Below are 20,226 nucleotides of genomic sequence, written 5' to 3'. Positions count from 1 at the left end.
CCAGTGCTCAAAGGCCTCAGAGGAACAGAAGTTCAGAACACGTGTTCCTGAAAGCCCTTGGGTGAAGTGGTGGGTGGCAGCTTTTACTGTGAATTTTAAAGGCCTGACATTCCTCAAATATATATGTTCCCTTCCTGAAAAATGAGAATATGTGTACAGGCATGTGAGGGCAAAGGGGAGGGAGGGAGAGAGAGAGAGAGAGAGACAGAACACTGTGTGTGTGCGCATGTGTGTACATACACCAAACATCATGGGAAAGCACCACCATTTGACCACATTTTGGAGTGGGGACCAACTTTCTGTGCTGCCACAAGAAAGGAACATTTCTGTGTTCCCACACCTACACACATACTCCTGTATCTGAAAAACGCACAACGCAGAAAGAGACTGTGCACGAATGTATACGTGGGCTGTACGCGCATACCTTCGCTTAAGAAATTCCTTTCCACAGACAACTATTTCATGAAATGCAATAAACACCCTAAAAATTCTAAGCAGCTCATTATATACCCCCGTCTGCTTTCATGGCTCCAAGCCAGAATATAATGATGAACCTTAACTTGTTAAGGACAACTAATTTTTGTTTCTGGCTGTCTCAGGGGCTTCTCTCTTACTCACTCTCACTTTACTTCACTGTTGACACGTTTCTGTTAACTGGATGTCATCTGCCGGCCTTGATTTTATGCACAAGCAGTGGGATGCATTTTCCTGTGCAACAATCCTGCTTTGAGTTGCATTAGGTTTGTCATTATTCTCTCATTTTCCCCCTTGCACTTGTAACATTTCATCTCTTCCTGCCTTATTTTTTGTGAGCCACGGTGCACCCACATTATGGTTTATACATGATCTCGCTCCCTTTGAAGCCGGCAGATTTCAGAGCCGGCTCTCGTCAGGAGAAGAGTCTTGCACCAATTTAGCAGGCTGAGGGCCCGGAGCTCCAACATCTCAATCTAAAAGGGGTCACAGGGTGGCACAAGTGAGTGTCAGCAAGAGCTGTTTAATTGCCAATCTAGGCTTCTCCATGGTGTTTAAAGTATAATGACCCATCACTTAATTCTGAGAAGTCCTGGCCCCACTGCTGAATAGAATGAATATCAAAGGGTGTTCTGGAACAGGGCAAGCTGCCTACATTTGCTATAACTGCCATAAGTATAATAGACCTATACTTCTGTCGCCCCATTACCACAATAATGTATTTAATTTGCTGTATACGCTTTTTAACTAGCTACCTTTCATATAGCCTACCTGGGGAATCGGCCGCCTCTCCCCCTCCTCACACCTCGAGCCCCTAACCTTTCTTCCCACCGTTCCCCTTCCTTCCCTCCACCCCTCTGCCCACCTAGAAATCGACTAACCTCCTAATGATAATTCAATCGATAAGCTTAACCCCAATCCCTATCCTACGACTACTTCACCACTTTTAACCTCTGGAATGCACCAAATAAACAAACATAAAGAATAGCCAGGTGCAATATATATATAAACGCGGGGATGGTGGGAGGATGAGCTGTGGATTCCCAGCTGCTCAGGAGCACGCGCCTCCTGGGAGACTCCCTATTCGTTCCCACGCTCGGTGAGGCTGTGATGACATTATTTAATGAGTATAACCTTCCTCTTCTCGCTAGACGAGAGAATGCACATGCATTTTCCCGCCTAATATTGGCGTGGATTTTGAAATTTTGATGCTGTATCCCCACGTGGGAAATGTATCTTTGATACTCATGGCATAATTACAAATGCTAGATATGCTACAGTTTTTTTTTTTTTTTTTTTTTTGAATGTGCTACTTACTCTCTCCCTACTCCAAATCACTGGCTGTTTGGTTAAGTAGGGAAAGAGGCATCTTGGCCTGTCTTTCCAGCCCTTTCTCTGGTCTTGGCTTCCCTTACTGGCCACAGAGATTGGGGGAAGAGGCTGTGGGACAGCATCCTCGCCATGCAATGCCTGCTAATTCAATTATGTGCCATCATCAAAATGGATTGGTTGTTTCAGCCCATCAGGAAAGTCTAAACCTCCACCGATTTAATTAACTTGACTGAAAATCAGATGAACAGAAAATAAAACTATCATTAGGGGCAATTAGTGACTACTTAAACATACTGCTGCCAACCAGTTTGTAAATAAACTAGCAGTCACTGAAAAATTAGCCAGAATTAATCAGAGGGAGAAAGAAGGAGATCATGGGATATGCGTGTATGTTCTATGTGTGTGTATACATATTTGTATACTTGAATATAAATATGTAAATGTATACACACAGGCACATGATTTTCTTTCCTTTAACTTTCAAAGAATTAGAGCTGCACAGGCCACTATGGTAGCCACCAGCCAGGTGTGGCTATTGTGTACTCGAAATGCCAGTCCAAATCGAGACGAGCTGTTAAGTGTGAGAGACACATCAGATTACAAAAACTAAGTCCAAGAAGACTGTAACATCTCATTAATAGCTTTTGTTCGTGATAGCATGTGTTGAAATGATACTATTTTGGCTATATTGTGTTGAATAAAATATATCATTGAAAATAATTTCAACCGTTTTAAAAACGTAGGATGCTACAAAATGGAAACCTCGCTCTGCGGTTCACGTTACATTTCTACTGGACAGTGCTGCCCTAGAGGGGGCCGGGTGCTTCTTGTTGACTCTGAATCAGAGTCTGAGCTTTGAAAAGACCAATCATCTTTTCTCAGACTCTTCTTTATTCAAGAATAAAATTACCTCCAACCCCCCTTCCCTTCTTACCCAGCATAGGACAACGGAGAAATGACATTTTATAATTTTTTTTTTTTTTTTTGAGACAGAGTCTCACTCTGTTGCCCGGGCTAGAGTGAGTGCCGTGGCTTCAGCCTAGCTCACAGCAACCTCAAACTCCTGGGCTCAAGCGATCCTCCTGCCTCAGCCTCCCGAGTAGCTGGGACTACAGGCATGCACCACCATGCCCGGCTAATTTTTTGTATATATATATTTTAGTTGTCCATATAATTTCTTTCTATTTTTAGTAGAGACAGGGTCTCACTCTTGCTCAGGCTGGTCTCGAACTCCTAACCTCGAGTGATCCACCCGCCTCGGCCTCCCAGAGTGCTAGGATTACAGGCGTGAGCCACCGCGCCCGGCCGAGAAATGACATTTTATAAAGCTCCACAGGTCCTGACTGTTTCTTCTGCCTTCTTAATGCCTTAAAACACACCGCTCAATGGACTGGCTCAAAAATTTGACCCAGAAAGACATCACTTACCTTGGAAGTTCAGGGTAATTTTTCAGTGTTTCCTATGAGTACAGCCTATTGCCACATGGGCTTTACACTATTAGAACGACATGCAGCCACAGTCCCTGGGTGGCCTGGTAGCCATCTAGAGAACTTTCTGAGAAGTCACCTGCGGCCTTGGTTGAAGGCCCTGGTTGCTGGGACTCACCTGGACATGGAAGCGTTGACAGTCAGAGCTGTGGGGTAGGGGTGTCTGAATCCTCCTGTCGTGATCGGGTACACTGGCTGACCTTGCCTACAAAGAAGGGGTACGAAGTGAGAGACTCGCAACAAGGGTGGGGGTGGGGACAAGGAAAAGAAGAAAAGGGAAAAAGTTCTCTCTGCACAGTAAGCTTTATTCTCATTTGATCAGAACAAAAATCTTGGGGATTGTACAGGAAGGATCAAAGGGAAGAAACACAGAACAATTTGAATGCCATAAATCTGATAGGAATGGCTAATTAAATTTTATAACCTCTGCTTATGTCAATAGAGACCCTCTCCCCAAGCTGGAACTAGGTGTTTTGTTGTAATAATTAAAGGCGAAGTCTCGCTTGCTTTAATGGAGCCATCACACTAATTGAGGGCTACACATCCAAAGGAAAACAATAATGAATGTAAATTTATACCAAAATAAAGTACAGTGAATCAAAGGACTTCAGTTGCGCTTTGGGCCTCTTTCGGTATTTAGATCTCGGTGAGAAAACATTAAATTAACAGAGCTTAATTTGTAGCCTTTTGTCAAATTAACAAGTGTTGACAAGAGTTACCGGGGGGGAGAGTCCCCAAGAAGAATTGTGGGTAACCAATAGACAATCACACCTCATTACAATAATTAAAAAATACAGCAACATGCAAAATAGCATCCTCATGAAAGACACACAACTTTTTCTGACAGAGGGTTGTCTGAGTTGGCTATTCCTTTTTATCTAGCCTTCAAATATCTCCCCATCAGCCGAATGGGGCAAGTGATGACTGAGAACTATTGGAGGAATGGCCCCATCTATTAAAGAAGAAATGGGTCACAGGCTCATGTTCATGTCTACCCTCCAAATAAAAATAAGGAGAAGACAAAGAAACAGAAGCTATGCCTAGGGTTGGTATTTGGTATAGCTACTACATAATGCAATCTGAGTTTTGTTGTTGTTTAAAAAAAAAAAAAAAAAGAAACCACAGCATAAAACCTGCTCAACTATCGACATAAGGGTAGAAGTGGGGGTTAGACCACTGCAAAATTTTGTCTTCTTTAAGACTGTGAAAGGCTGTCTTCCCCTAAGAAACTCAAACTTGAGACTTTCATCATGATTTATTTCTTTTAGCATTCAACACATTGTTCTGTGTTTTTTAGAGGAGAGATCACTAATAAACATGGAGAAATACAACCATAGAAACATACAATTGCAAAACACGTATTACATGCACATTCATGCAAAAACACACACACACACACACACACACACACACACAAACCCACATAATATGCTTATGCACTAAAGGCTTTTCTACTTTGATTTTAAAACACACACGTTTTTAAAGCTGTAAAAGGCAGTCAAGTTATCTGAGCACTGCCAGGAACCAGGGCCGACACTCAGGAAGGTCCCGCATGCTGGAAGGAGGGTTCTAGGTGCCCCATCCCCACCCTTCGCATTAGGTAAAGCAGTCAACATGCAAAGAAACTAGGGAGGTGCTGGTTAAGTACATGGGGCTTCTTGACAGGCAAAACATTCCACTGATGTTGTCAACCCTGGGAGTGATGCTCAGGATGGGGTTGGGTGTACTGGAATTGTAAGAGAATGAGCTCCACTCCAAACCCTAGATTTCAAAACTAAGTTTTTCCTGTCCCCAATCCCGTGTCCCCAAGTACTCAACACCTAAAAGGGGAGACTTGGCTTCAACTCAATGACACGACTCCAGTTTGGGCTGCCACTAGCAGAAGTGCCATGATCAGCCTTCTACAACTCCCAAAGTATCTTAAAGGCACCTTTGTCTCCAGGGCCTTTGGGGACCACAGGCTCAGAATGCTAAGTATCAATAACCTTTTCCGTCATAATCCACCTGAATGGCTACTGATTTCCGTGCATTCCCACAGGACATCCCAGCGACATCTTCCCTGCGCCCTCCCATGCCCCGCCCCCAACCGCCTCCTAACACACACACATACATGCACAGAATAAATAATAAGCATGCCCATGTAAGAAACGAAAAGGAAATTAAAAAATGGAACTCCTTACTGTGGTACTAACCATCCTAGCGGATGGGGGATTTGTCCTACGGTGCCGGGTGATAGCGGGTAATACGGGGATATATCTGGAGGGTGCGGAGGCCGTGGGATTCCTGAGAAAAGAAGCAGCATTTTAGTACCAGGGAGGGAAAGAAGGGGAGAGCGACTCTCAGAGAAGGAGAACAGGAAAAGGAGGAAGAGAGACATCTCTTCTGAAATCCTAGCGCAAGGTTCATTCACGATGATGGTCCTAGGAGTTGGTGGTAGCCTCATTTCCCCCCAGCCTGTTTGGAAAATTAGTTTATCTCACTCTAGATGGATTGGTATACTGTGTAGACTCAGACAGACTCGGAAAATGCCACCTTGGGTATTTCTGCCTCATGTGACTGGTGTGATTACTTGAAGTTTAGAAACAAACCCCACAACATCTACAGGGCTCGGCACACAGTGGGTGATCAAGCAACAGTAATTCCCTTTGCCCTTACAACGGGTCCCTTCACCTGTTAACGTTAATGACTCGCCTGCGTGAGAGCTCCTCCTCTCATCTCCAACACAGTCTCTGAGCTGTGGCTTTCGAAAGGTTCCCCTGGCCTTCTTCCAAAAAAGGTAACTCCTCTCCAATGTGTCCCCCTCCACTTAGAAGATGAGCTGGAGAAACTACCCAAATGCCATTTGGCATCTCATCCGAGGGAGCCTCAGAACTGAACAGACAAGGAGTTACTGGGGGCCTGGTGTACTCAATCCTGGAACCCCATTCACTGGAGGACAGAGCCACCTGCAGGAACTAACCTCACCTGGGCACCTCGAGTATCACAGGGGCCAGGAGCTTCCCAAGGCACACACTGGTGAATTCTGAAGGTGTGCATCAATGCACACATCCTAATTCCACAGGAGCACACCCTGCAATCAGTCCTTAAAAGCAAGAGCACCAGGAACACCTGACGAGAGGAACTGATCTATGCAAGTGACGTGGGAAGCACAACGCACAACACCGCAGAATTAAAACAGAGTATTGAAGGGAATGAACTGCATGTTTGTGGATGAAAATGACTTCATTTTTTTTTTTTTAATTCACTCAGGAAGCGTTTAATCTGTAAATTAAGTCTCCCCGGGTGACATTTTCATGCAGACATTGCTTTCTCTCTATTACAAAAACCAAACAGATTAGCTGGGCTTGGACCCTACACTGAGCCATTTGCACACTTGAAAGAATGTTCGCAGAGGAAAAGTAAACAGTCCACAGACGTTAATCATATGTTTTACGATAACCATTTAAAAGCTATTCCCTGTACTACCATTATTTAAATGAGACGCTGATGCTGCCATTCACTCGCTGAGCCTGGGGCCTGGAGCAGGCCGCCAGCCATCGGAGCACCGGGCTTGGTCCTGCACCAGCACAAAGGGGCTCAGAGGCCACGAACACCGGCGATGTGTGGCTTCTTTCAGGGGCAGCGAAGGCCGCCTAACCAGCAGCCCACCTCAGCCCAACACCAACAGTTCCCTCTGACAAAGCGACGTGGAATAGCCATTTTAAATCCGCCCTTCCAGTTACCGAGCTGGGAAGAGGAACCTCTAGCCAGCACACGGAGCAGCCGCAAGACACATGCTGGCCTCACCTGTGCTCCCAAGGTCACCCCACGGCAGCTGGGGCTGCCTGCCTGATTTACATCTCGTTGAAGGGAGGGCTACAAGTGACCCTGTCTTCCCTCCCTCTCCCCTTTGGGGAAAAAAGCAAGTCAATGAACAAGTAGGATGGAAAGAGGGACGACTACAAAGACTGAAGGAAAACGTGGCAACTCCTGCCTGAGACCCTATTGGTGGTTCTATGAAGAAATGAGGCAACCTCCCTGGGCCTCAGTATTCACATCTGTAAAATGGGCTTGACAATATCCAGAATATTGGAGGGAAGGAAGAACCCGAAAACATCAGCAGAGAGAATGCAGAACCCAGGGACGAGGTCTTTTAAGGCTGTACCAGTAAGTCACTGCCAAGTGACTAAAGACCCTTAGCCACCAAGGAAACTGGGGCTTGAGGGAGCCATGCATGCTGTTAGGTCTCTGTTCTTCCCAGGAAGCTGAGAAGGAGCTCATGAGATGCCTCCAATATGATTCCTGCTTCGAAGTCTGTCTGAGGCTCTTGGAGTCATAAACTGCTCCTGAAAAATACTGAGGGACTCATAGCAAAGTTCCCAAGACAGTCCCTTCAGGGGACTCGGAGCTCTAAAGAGATCTTCTGCATGGCAAATGGGCTTCTCCAAAGGGGAGAGGAAACCCACTCCCTCGCCAGGCTTTGGCTTCCCCAGAGACCTTCCTTTACAGCACCCAGGAGAGGAGCAGCAGCCCCTCTGCCTCCGTTCCCACCCAAGCCCACACTCCTTGTCCCCAGCCCTCCTGTGGAGGTCCTCAGGGCCCCAGGACAGGCACTCTGTCTTGGCACCCAAGCTCCCGGCCTACCTGTTTTGGGGTCTACGTCGGCTGGTAAGTGTGGAGGTGGGTTTCCCGGGGTGAAGTGTTCGTTGCTGTACGTGATAAGAGGCGTGAGGGGGTGGACATGGTGAGGGTGCTGCACCACTGGCACTTTGTTCGACTGTGGGGAGAACAAGACAGACACCATCGAGTCAGTTCCAGCAGCCCGAGACTTCAGAGCACCAGGGCCCGTGGGCTCCCCTGACAACACCCTCCCGCCTGGGTTTTGTAAGATGCACTCGATGCTGCCCACCTTCCACCCCCAGTCCCCGTAAGAATGACAGGTAGCTGTAAGACAGCTCTCTGCACTGATCCGCTTCCGTTTTTACCTCCCCACTGAGCCTGGCTTCTAAAAAATACCTTCTCCACCACGGCCCATCACGGAACCCCAGAGTCTGCACTTTTCCCATCGGCAGGTGAGTCGGAAGTGGGCACTTTAATCTCCCAGGCCTACTGCATCTCCGAGTGGCGGGTGGGATCTTCCACCCCAAGGCCCCACTGGCGGGACCTCCAGGAGGCAGCCTCACGGGGGACCAGCTAGGAAAACCTTCACTTACAAGAAACCCAGCAGGGCCCAAATCCTACCCAGCCAGCCTCCATACCCACCCCCAATGCCTAACCCCTCCCTGCCCTCAGAAACAGCAGGCATGTGACAATCCTTTATGGACAGCATGGATAAAAAGCCCCACTCATGGTTTGGGTGGGAGTGTGAACTTTACCAGAAAGCTCTAAACTGCCTGGCAAGCACCTGCATATTTTATGCAGATTACAGCAGCCCTGATTCATCAGGAATTTCATTAGGAAGTCACCCGGGAACACTAATAAATTAACTGCATGGTGATGAATTGGGCTCATAAAAGGTATGCATTTTAGAAATGGGCAGTTCTAGAAAACAAAGTGCAGGCATTTTTGTGTTTGGGAAGGGTGGGTCAGTGGAGAGAAGCAGAGGGGAAAAAAAAAAAGAAAAAGAAAGAAAAGCATTTTAAATATGTTCCTAGCTGTCAGGCCCAGGCTTTCCCCAATTATTCTCCTTTCTTCCCCTACCCCAGTCTCAGTCCCCTCTCCCCCTCCACTACGCTGTGCTATAACTTAGCCCAGCAAGATCACAAAGAAAAAATTAAGCTGAAACAAGCGAACTACTGGGCCATTTACTGAGAATAATCCAATTGCAAAAAACCCTATTCCCCATAGAGGATTTTCACTAAAATCCTACAACAGGGACATTTAACCAGATTAGGTACCAGCGAAGATAAAGAGGCGAGTATTAGATGATGAATGGATTAGAGTCAAGTTTCATTTCAGAACGTGTCTTCATTTCCTTTTATTACTTTTAGGAAGGCACAACTTGCATTAACATCAAGGAAAAGGAATTGCATTAAGAGAAAAGAAGGTTCTAGTGCTGCCCACTAGCGCCTGTTGAGTTCAGGGATTGCGGAGCAGTTAGTTTTCTTTATCGTTTTTTTTTTTTTTCTTCTTATCTTTTTTTAAACAGATGAGGAAGGAATATAATATGGGAAGAGCATTTCAAACTATAGGTAATTGTGGGGAAGACATCTTTTTAAAAGTGCTCTTAATTTTTTCATGGGTATACGGGGAAAGAAAAATATGGCCTTTCCCTAGATGCTCCGGAAAAAACCACAGCGAAAGCCGTCAATGCTTCCCCATCGGCCTGGTTTACTGATTCCTGTAAACAACAGGACACTTTCTGAGAAAAAGGCTAGCAAGTGGCTCACGGGAGCCTTGCGTTGTGAGTTACCATTTTGCAATCGAAGCAATTAAGTTAAAGGCCACCAAAGCAGAAGGAGCTTTGGGAGCCAGTGGTGTCAGCAGCGCGAGGGTCTGGGCGAGGCCACGCCCAGCAGAGCAAAGGGCTGCTGCCCCACGGCCAGTGCTGGCACCTCGTGGACCAGCACTGAGGATTCCTTCAGGGGAACATTTCTTTTTAGGACGACCTGATACGTAAGGAGCAAATAAGCCCTTACTGTGTGTTGGGGTGGAGAGAGAAAAGAGAAAAGGGGAGAGAGACAGACAGACAGACAGACAGAGACAGAGCAAGTGGACACCATTCCGAGGAGAGGAAGGTGACTGTTGCTGCCTTCCAGCAGTTTTCTATTTGGTTGGAAAGATACACACCGGTGCGCTGACATGAAAGAAAGCAGACCAGTCCCAGGGAGTTTAAAGTAAGTGTGGCGAGACAGCAGGGCCAGGGGGGAAGCACACGAGGCCCAGAGAAGGGAAGACAGTCACTCAGGGGTGGAAGGGCTGACTGCGTGCCAACGGAGCAGGACCACCACGAGCAACGAAGGCAGCTCCCTTGCTGGGAGCAGAAAGGGCTGGTGGTAGCCATCGAAAGCAGCAGTTCTCAACCCTGGCTGAGCCATGCATCTCTCGGAATGCAGATTACAGATCCAGACCCCCAGGCCCAGGAAATCTCTCAGTGGGGACCTGGTTCAGTGGGTCTGGGCTCAGGACCCAGGCATTGTGGGCCTGCCTGCCGAGTGCCACACGTGGTTCTTCTGCTCATCCACGAGTGAGAACCCCAGGCCAGGGAACCACATGGGCGCAGGCAAGCACAGAGGTTAAGAGATGTGAGTTCTCATCAAGAATCAAGTCCTAGTTCTTAGGAAACCCATGGAGAGGGCTTAGCATAGAACCCAGCACACACTATGTTTATTATCGATTATGGTGATTTATTATTAATGTTCTTTGTATCAGTAGGAGAAGTTGCCCCATGACACGGTTCTCTCTGCAATAAGGCAGCACAGATCCCACAGTGATCTCAGCAGGACTAACGGGAAATGTGGGGAAAACTCTCTTTCTCCACTTGGACGGCACAGGGTAAAGACAGCACTTGGGCAAGAGCGGAGCTAACTGGGCATGGGATTTAAGGATTCATTCTCCATCTCCTTTTCCACGTGAAGGTGATTCCAACAAAGTTGGAGCCTTGTTCTGGCTACCAACTTATTTCGCACACCTGAGCCTAGCCAACTAGTATTTTCTTGTTCAGTCAAAACTCCATAGTTGTGGTCCCTAACCCCTGGGCTGTACCCCGCCCCCGTCTGTGGAAGAATTGTCTTCCATGAAACGTGGGGGCGGGGGAGGAGTGTCGCACAGTAGGAGGTGAGCAGCGGCCAGTCAGCCAAGCTACGTCTGTATTTATAGCCACTCCCCTTCGCTTGCACCACTGCCTGAGCTATGCCCCCCTGCACCCTCCAACCTCCACCCCTCAAAGACAAACTGTCTTCCCTGAAACCAGTCCCTGGTGCCAAAAAGGTTGGGGACTGCTGCTCTATAGCATGGGGATAGGAGCCGGGGGGAGGTAAGGGAGTGAAAGTTTCAGGTGCTACCTGGCTTTAGGGGGGAAAATGGGAGCTCTGCTAGGACATGGTCCTTTCCGACCTTGACCTTGACTGCATGCCAGGCAGGTCCCTGTAAAGGAAAGTAACCATCTGTCTGTCCAGGTTGACTGGTTCCCAAGCAAGAGGAGGGAATTCTGCAGTCATACCTGCCAAAACCAGAATCTAATTGCCACCTAATCATACCTGAAATCCTCTTATGATGGGAGGACTTTCTCTCCAGCCTCAGAACTCAGAGTCCTTTCTTTCTACCATTGCGTATACACCTTTCTTGGTCCTACTATACCTAAGTTGCTTAAGGACAAGGAATGTGATTTCTAGCACTTGAGTCCCATGAAATGCCCAGCCTTTGGGAGTGGTGAACATGATCTCATAAATGGCATAAGAACCACGAAATGGTAACTGCAAACATTAGACGAGAAGGATAGAGCCAACCACATGTTTAAGTAAATGGCTGTGCTCTTTAGATATAGTCTACTTAGAGTCACAGAAGAGAGCTAGGTGGTCCTTCAGAACCATCCAGTGCAAGACCTTTGCAGACACTATCTTAGTTACAACAGTATCTTTAAAACGGTTTTGGAGCCCACTGCCATTTCACATAATGATTCAAGGACTGAATTCAAGGAAGACCTGGGTTCTAATTCTACTTTACCAGTGTGGCCATGTGACCTCTCTCAGGACTTCGTTTCCGTCTCTATAAACTCCAGGTGAGAATCATGTCTACCTCACAGGGTTGTGCAAACTGAATGAGATCATACATGTAAGGTGCTTCGCACAGTGCCTGGCACATAGCTAAACATGCAACACAGAGTAGCTTTAGCAAATGCAATCCAATGAATACTAATGACGATGGGGTTAGCTACCTCTCTTGTCTCTTCTAATTAAATTCACAGGGGAAAACACACAGCCACAGACTTCACTCCTCATTTCAAAGGTAAGGATGTTCATTACAGGACAAGAGTGTCTGCATAATTCGTGACTGCCTTCATCAGGAACACATTCTTCTTAAAAATGCGATATTTAACTAATGAATACATGTCAGTATCTCTTGTAAGAAAAGTCATCACTTTACTATGCCAATGAGTCAGATCGCCAAAGAGGAGCTGTAAGTTAAAGAAAGACAGTTAGTTGGATTATGACCATGGTCCCTTCCAGAATCAAGCTGACATATGTGAAACACAAAAAAAATCCAAAGAGAAAGATGTCCTTTAGACGTTTCCCTTCTCTTTGAACAGCTCCCACTTCTTTAACAAGGTCTTTAAGAATTGTGTTCAAAATTGGGCCACCCAAGAAAACTCAGACGTGGAAAGTAACTTTGGTGGGGGACAGACATAGACAACTTTCCAGAAATGCATTCATGGCAACTAAATTAAAGCAACACTCTGTGCGGGGGTGTTGGTGGGTTAAACAGCCCACGGTATTTATCCCCTCCCTGTTATCTTTTTATAAACAGAGTCCAATGTTCAAGGCAAACAACTACAACAGAAAGCCAGGTGCCTTTTAGGTAACTCTTTTACCTAAATACACCTCCGAAACCACAAGGGGTTCAAAATCACGACCGCCAGTGACAGCTAACTCCCATTCAAGGTTGCGGTAGTGGTGGATCAAGGAGAGCTGCTTGAAGAGCCTAAGCTACTGTACTGGACCCTTAAGAACATGACAAACACTATGACCCTCTGCCACAAAAACAGCAAACACGTACAAAGCATTCCACATAATTTCAAAACTGTTCTACCACAGTAGCCCATACAGACCACCGCCTTCAGCATCTCACATTTATCTACAGAGCCACTGAGAGCCCCCTGTCTGGACGATCTGAAGGTAGGACAGGGTCTGACCAGCTGCTACGCCCGCAGCACTATGATCGACACCAGCACGGCTCAGAGTGGCTGCCATTTAATGGAGCTACAGTTCTGCACCAGCCTCCATGTGACATATTTTGCTGTAGTAAATCCTCACAGCAAACCTATGAAGTAGTCGGCATTTGCTTTTAGCTCCGTGCAGTCGGTGAGGGGATGTTTCCCAGGTCACATGCCTTGGGGGAGTGGCATGTCCAAGCCTTGGGCCTCACCTGGCTGCACAGCCCCCCCAGGCTTGTGTCTGCAGTGACCTCGTGAGGGCTACAGAGACGCCCGTTACTGGGATGGAGTTAACTGCCATGTTGATGCAGCGAGAAGTGCCCAGTGGGATGGGCCTGGGCCAGCCTTCCCAGGTGGACACAGATACTTCGGGACTCTCCATGGGAATCAGTCCTCAAACTCCCATTGCCAGTTACTGTGACCTAGACCAGTTTGCCCCCAGACTCAAAACTGGGAAAACTCAGGGTCCCCTGCTTTAGCCAGGCACAGCCTTGCCACAAGGTACTGAGTATTTTCAGCAGGGATTTCTGTACAGCATTTGGCTGATTATGGAGGGGGACGGGGGCTAAAGACATTTAATAGGATGTTTCTGCTTCTCAAATACAAACACTCAGCATCAGGACCCAGAAGGATTCTGATGATAAAAACATTATATGTGGTCAATACTGGGCTGATAAAAAAACTAAAGAAAAAGTCAGCTAAAAAACCGAACCCATTAAACGAAGAAAACAATATTCAAAAGGAACCAAAATCCTCATTTGACTTTAAATCATTAAGGCTTTCTGCTTTCTACCTGGAGAAACCGCTATTTCCAAAAGCAAAGACACCCCCCCCCTCTGGTTCTGTCCCTTAGGCTCTATGGGGTTTTGAGCACTGAATAGTTAAATTATAAAGAAAAGGTCCTTTAACAGCCCTCCAAGCACACAAAGCCCTTCCACCCTAAGTATTCATCGTATTCAACAAACTACAGTGGGGGGGAAGAGGGGAGGGGGCGCCCCTGTGGCTGACCTTTGACCTCTCAAGAACCCTTAAGCATCATGTTCTGAGACTTGGCCCTGCCACCCTCATCAGCAAACGCCCACACACCCGTCCAAATGCTGCTCATAATTTGGAACTTGGCAAGTGAAAGATTGATTAACGCACTTCTAGATCCCTCTGCTAGACTCCCCCTCACCCCAAGCCCGCAAGCTTCTCTATAACTGTGGGCAACCTAAAGCTCACAGAATGAAAGCTGGCCATTCACGCCTGCAACCTATTAATCAACAGATGCTGCAAAGAGGGCCATCGCTGGCCCTGGTCTCTCCCTGGCCCTCCTCTTCAATATGCCCCTATCGCTCTCCCTTTCTGCAGAAGGAAAATGGGGCCAGAAAGTGCCTTTAGGGGCCCAGCACAATAAGACAAAAGCAGCACAGAGGAGCATTTGTCAGCCGTTTTTCCTCCTCTGGGTGGGCATGGAAGTCTTTGGTGTTCTTAACCTATCAGCCCTCCCAGAGGTTGAAATCAGCATCAGGAATGGACACCATTCACTCCAGGTTTACATAAAAATCCGGTTTATAGTCCATCCCCAAGCACTTTTCCAGATGCCCTTTACTGTGGCTGCAGAGAGGCCAATGGCGACCAGTAAAACGTTAATAGATGTTCCACGTCACTGGAGTCTTGGAGAGTTGGGGAAAAGAAGGGGGTGGGGATGAAAGGAAGGAGGGGCCGGCTGTTTCTTACCCACCAACCACCCCTGGGCAACTCAACTACTCCTGTCTTTTGCTGGCCATGAACCAAAGCATGGTGGATGGCCAGCCATGGTAACCCTCCTGCACCCAACAACCTATGACCCCAACAGTTTGCAATGACTTCTGCTGCTGCAATGACCACAGGGACACACCCAGAGCAGCCTGGACCAGGCATGCATGCACAGTCCCCTGCCAGCTTAGCTGGCCACCACTTGCTTTTGTGCCTTGTGCACCTCTCTCATAAACAGAGGTCGAGAGTAGCAGGTGTGACTTCCTCCCGTGGCCCCAAATGGCTTCTTCAGAGCATTTTACCCCTGTTCCCTCACAGCCAGCCAGCCAGGACCCATCCGGCGCAGTGGCTAGGCCTCTTTCATAGTTGAATGTTGCTCCTTTCTGTCTAAGGCCTTGCTCCCAGCTAATGGTACATTGTTTCCCTGGACAAGACTTCTATTGATAGCTACAACACTGCCTGTTGGAAATAATAAATAAAAGAGAGAAGGTTTCACAGGGTTCGAGTTTTACTTGGAGAAACGGGGTGGTAGGAGAAAAGAGATCTGCCTGTGAGATGCAGAAAAGAAATGTCCACCCTGGAGCTGCAGCACACAGCCTGCGTCACCTGGCCGGGCTGCGGCAGAACCTGCCACCAGGCTGCAAAGTCAGAGCTTCTCCAACCCCTCAGAGCCTTACACGAAGGGTTCTGCTTATTTGTTTTATAAATGATCAATGGCAGACTTTTTCCCCCCTGTCTCTCCCTCTCTGGAATCAAATCCATTTATCCAGCAAGAAGAGGGAGAGAAGATTCTCCCTGCTGTCTGCGAAATTCTGCCGACTCATAGTTTCTCATGGATTCACACAGGCATTAAAATTCTTCTTGCTGAGAAATGACTGAACAGGGCGGGCAGGGAGAGGATAAACGTGCAGTCAGTTTTCATCCAAACCTCACACACATGCATATACATAGAACTAACTCGAACCATCCTAAGTTCTTGGCCTTTTTTTTTTTTTTTTGGCCCCTTCTGTAATACAACAACCCAATAACACACCAAACAGACTGCCAGGCATGGAGGGTCTAGAGGGCCAAATGCAACTCTTCTTAAGGACCTTTTCTTAATCCCCAAAAATGAGGAGAGAAGGGCTGGGAGTGGCGCTGGAGGTGTTGGGGTGGGGAACATTCAAACTCGGAAAATAAAGACGTGCTCCAGCTGCTTGGCTTTGTGAAATCCGCAGCCAAGGCCTGGCCCAGCAAAGCTGTGCTTTCACAGGCTCTTGAACAATTACTTCCAGTTAAGTTCATTAAACATAATTTATTTCCACTCATTCTCATTTATTTTCCAATAAAAAGAAAACATCCCATTGTGCCTCCCCCAACTAACCTTTAAAACATTTGCAAGCTTAAGTCTTAGCCCGCCCGGTCCGGGCTTGTCCCTGACCAGCGAGTTTCCAGGGTTTTCTTCCTGCCTGCTTCCCTCCAGGAGCATGCCACAGCCTCCAAAAATTCTCAACCTGGAGGTCAGCGAGGGGGTGCGACAGGCGCTACGGGGTCCTCCGTCCTAATCCCCCACCAGGTCTCAGAGATGAAGAACCAGCCCCTTCAGCCCTAAGTAGTTTCCCAGGAATCTGCAACGTCCACCCTCCTGCCAAATATTTCCCTACAACTTGGGTATTAAATGATTATCATTAGCATAATCAATCTTGTTAAGTATCCGAGTTTGCAGAGAATGTTTGGGAACTGGGTAAGAGGGTACAGCTGTTTCTAAGAAAGAAGAGCTTCAAAACAGAACCAGGAATAAATCTAACTGATTCCAAATGAAGAAATGCAAAAAGCTCAAATGCAAAACAATTTTTAAAAAATAATGATTTCCAGGTCATCCCCCCCACAACACAACAACCCCAAATCTAGGGGTTCCTAAATATAATGGAAAGGAAATCACCTATTTTGATTTAGGATAAATTTTAAGCGTATACTGGTTATTACATCCTGGGAAGCCAAAGAAAGAAGTAGTGAACAAAATCTGGGTACCACCTCCCCACCTTCCTAATTTATTTACAAAGAACAGCTGCATAAAGATGTCTTTTGTTTTTCTTATTCACCCTGTGTCTAACTTTCAAACCTTAGCCTGTATTTGAAAATCATGCCAGCTCCATGACAAAAGCTCAAGGAACAGCTGTTTCCTTCAGAGATCAGGTAAATTTTCTCCCTAGAAAAGCACAGGTAAACCAGAGGAGGAATGAACGTTTTCATTCATGTAGCCCAACAACTGCAAATGCCTAAACCCAGAAAATCAGGTAAATTTTCTCCCTAGAAAAGCACAGGTAAACCAGAGGAGGAATGAACGTTTTCATTCATGTAGCCCAACAACTGCAAATGCCTAAACCCAGAGATTCAGCAGGAGTTCGGCAAAGGCAGACTGAAAGGAAGACAAACACAAAGGCAGAACTGCACTGTCTGGCTCTATTTCGCCCTGTTAGTGTCCCAAATGTGGGCATCCTTTAACAGGCATCCACAGCCTCCACAAACGACACACGCGCAAAAGACACAGAGTCACCGTGGGGTGAGGAGGGCAAACATGCTTGCTGCTCCCTCTGATCCTGAGCTGATGTGCTGGAAGTTCAAGGTAACAAGGGAATGACTGAGGCAAAGTTCAATTTTCTAAAAATCCTCAAATGTGTGCAGAAGTATGTAATCTGGAGGGCATGTCAGGATTTCATCACATTCCAAAATATTGCAGAAGGAAAGAATCCCATTACATAGCTCAGCCAGGCCCCCACCAACCCCAAACCACAAAAGGGAGGCTTCCCTAAGAATACAAGGTTGCAGGCTCCGTTGCTTCCAGAAAATGCCGATGCAGCAGCCTGTTGTGACAATACAAAGATCATAATATCTGTATCATTGGAGTTGGAAATTGACCCTTTCAAACCAACTCCCTTCTCGTAAGACGGCAAGAAGAGAGGTTTATTCTCACCAAAGAAACAAGACTACTATTAAGTAACCCAAGTAATTCGAGTAAATCAGGGTCTGAAACCTTTTAGATACCTCAAAATGGGAGCCTGTAGTGGGTGTGAAGTTTGTGGCAACACGACTCACACATCTGCAGCAACACCCTGCATTGGCTTCCCCATGATTTGACAGTTTACACAATCCGAGATTGAACTAGAAAGTTGCACACAACTGGAAAGGAAAACCAAGACTTACACCCATCGTTCCCTAACGCTCAACTAAAGAATTGTCTACGACTTTGTGTTTTAATACAACGTATCGGATTTAATTCATGATTCTGAAAGCATTAAGAATACTTATCATCTATAGTACATTTCACTCCCCCTCTCCCCAAAACTGGATCAAAGAGCTGACTGACCACTGCAAACGTTTGTTTGGTCATGCAACAACAATATAAATAATAAAGGTAATAATAAAGATAATTAGAAATTCTGCCTCCAAATTCAACGCTTACAGCTTGTGGCAAAGGATTTGACCCAAAAGTTGAACAGATTTAATGTATCCTAAACCCAAGGTTCGTGTTGCAAAAAGGGCCTTCTTCCTAATCATTAACAGCACAATGAGCTGTCATCAGTCTCTTGCTCAGGTTTCCGAAACACATTTTGTATTAAGTTTAGAAAATAACACACACCACAAGGAAGACTACATAGCCCTGGAAGGCCGACATCTAAATCTGGAAATTGAAAATAAATACAACTAAAGACAGAGCAACAGAGAGTTAGCATTAAATATGAAACCAAAATACACAGTTTACACAAGCCCTGCTACTGTAAAAGCCTTATTGCTCAGAACTGTTTCAAGCTTAGAAAAGTATGCTCCACTATATGGGGCAATGTCATTTTTCTTTCTCTCTCTTCCGATGGAGCCCACCCTGGTGGGTGAAGAAAAAAAAAATTATTTGTTAGAAGAAATCCTAAACCACACCACCCCTCCCCAGATTCCAGCTCACCCGTACTTGGGGAACCGGGTCTGCCTTGCCATAGAACTGTGAGGGCTGTGATGAAAGTCAGACTTTCTCTCCTCCTCATCTTTTTTTTAACCCTTTCCCCCTCCTCCCCCAAAAACTGCTGTGAAAAGTACTTAGAGAAAGGGCACAGCTTGGGGTGACATTTATTCTTGTTTTATATTTTCCTTCCCACGATCTAAATTAAAGGAAAAAAAAAGCACAGGTTTAATGGTCAAGACCGTAAGCGTGGACACGGACACAAACACACGCGCGCGCACACGCACACACACATACACACCCCACACCCCACTACTCACCCAGCAATTCAAATTGAGGTGCCAACCGCCCAACTGCTGGAAGAGAGAGACCCCGGAGGCCACTGCGCCTCCCTTAGCACTCAAATCTTCCATTCCCACTAAAACTGCATCCCTAGGGTACATAACAGCTTTGGTTTTCCTTCTCTCCACCTCTAAAAAAACTTTCTCTGTACCTTCAAGATGGGACTGGGCCAGCTTTTTTTTCCTCCTCCCTTTCTGCTTTTCTCACTTTTCTTTTTCCTCCCAGCTTCCCCTCCCTTTAAACCTTTCACTTAAAGAGCTAAAAAAAAAGCATCTTAAAAAATGGAAATGGCTCCAGATTTCTGGCCTGGTAGACTCAAAATGTTCAAAGTTATCACTCATATTGCCTAGAATGATTTTGTTATTTCTCCCCCCTGCACACACATCCCTAAAGAAAAAAAAATTAAAAATTTAAAAAACCCACTAATAATCTAGTTCAGCTGGTTATAAGATGTAATTTTTTTTTTTAAATTAAAAAACTCCTTCTAGTTTCTAATCTTCCCCACTACAGAATCCATGAAGGAAGGGGGAAGGCCCATTTTCCCCAGCCAGCTCAGGGCACCTAAGCCAAGTCCCCCTCCCTCTCCCGTTACCTTGGGCAGCCGGGACAGAGCTGCCGCTAAGAGTAGCAAAGAAATTACGGTCAGCCATGAGGGAAAATGATCAACCGAATGCAGTAGGCAGGCACTTTATCTGCAAGATTGTCAAATCCCTCAAAACAAATTTCTTAGGGAGAGGGCTGCGATGGGAGAGAGGAGGGAGGAGGAAAGGATACTTCTTGTCACAGTGACACAGAAGTGACACTTTGCAGGGCCTTGCCTGCCACGCAAACACACCCTCTCTCTTCCTCCCAGAGCAACAGACCTGAGAGATTTTCAACTGACCTCTGTGGAAGCAGAAGAAACTCAGCTTCCTGAGCTCACTATTGGCATTCCAATAGTCAGGATGCTAACTCGCTTTTTTGACTGTTGAGTTTTGTGAGCTTTCCGCAGAAAGAAGAAAGAGGAGGAGAAGGGGAGACGGGGAGAGAGGGGGAGACAGAGAGAGAAGAAAAGGCAAAGGGATGCAAAGATT

The 20,226-nt window shown here is 46.5% G+C and overlaps 1 protein-coding gene across 18 annotated transcripts in view; it reads right to left on the bottom strand.

The window, feature by feature from the left end:
• The window catches only part of TCF7L2 (transcription factor 7 like 2), a 188,976-nt gene that overhangs the window by 16,553 nt on the left and 152,197 nt on the right, over positions 1-20,226 (bottom strand). For 14 of the 18 annotated variants that reach the window (XM_069460783.1, XM_069460782.1, XM_069460784.1 and 11 more), the window contains 3 exons: positions 7,917-8,049; positions 5,474-5,576; positions 3,412-3,498 (listed from right to left, as the gene is read on the bottom strand). In XM_069460783.1, the coding sequence (XP_069316884.1) occupies positions 3,412-3,498; positions 5,474-5,576; positions 7,917-8,049 (323 nt within the window). The remainder of the gene's footprint in view (positions 1-3,411; positions 3,499-5,473; positions 5,577-7,916; positions 8,050-20,226) is intronic. The other 4 variants (XM_069460786.1, XM_069460788.1, XM_069460796.1 and 1 more) reach the window with 1 other exon arrangement.

The sequence above is a fragment of the Eulemur rufifrons genome, chromosome 28, assembly GCF_041146395.1.
Source record: "Eulemur rufifrons isolate Redbay chromosome 28, OSU_ERuf_1, whole genome shotgun sequence".
Classification (NCBI taxonomy): Eukaryota; Metazoa; Chordata; class Mammalia; order Primates; family Lemuridae; genus Eulemur; species Eulemur rufifrons.
The sequence above is the reverse complement of the archived record's forward strand: the minus strand, read 5'-3'. Positions and strand labels throughout refer to the sequence as shown.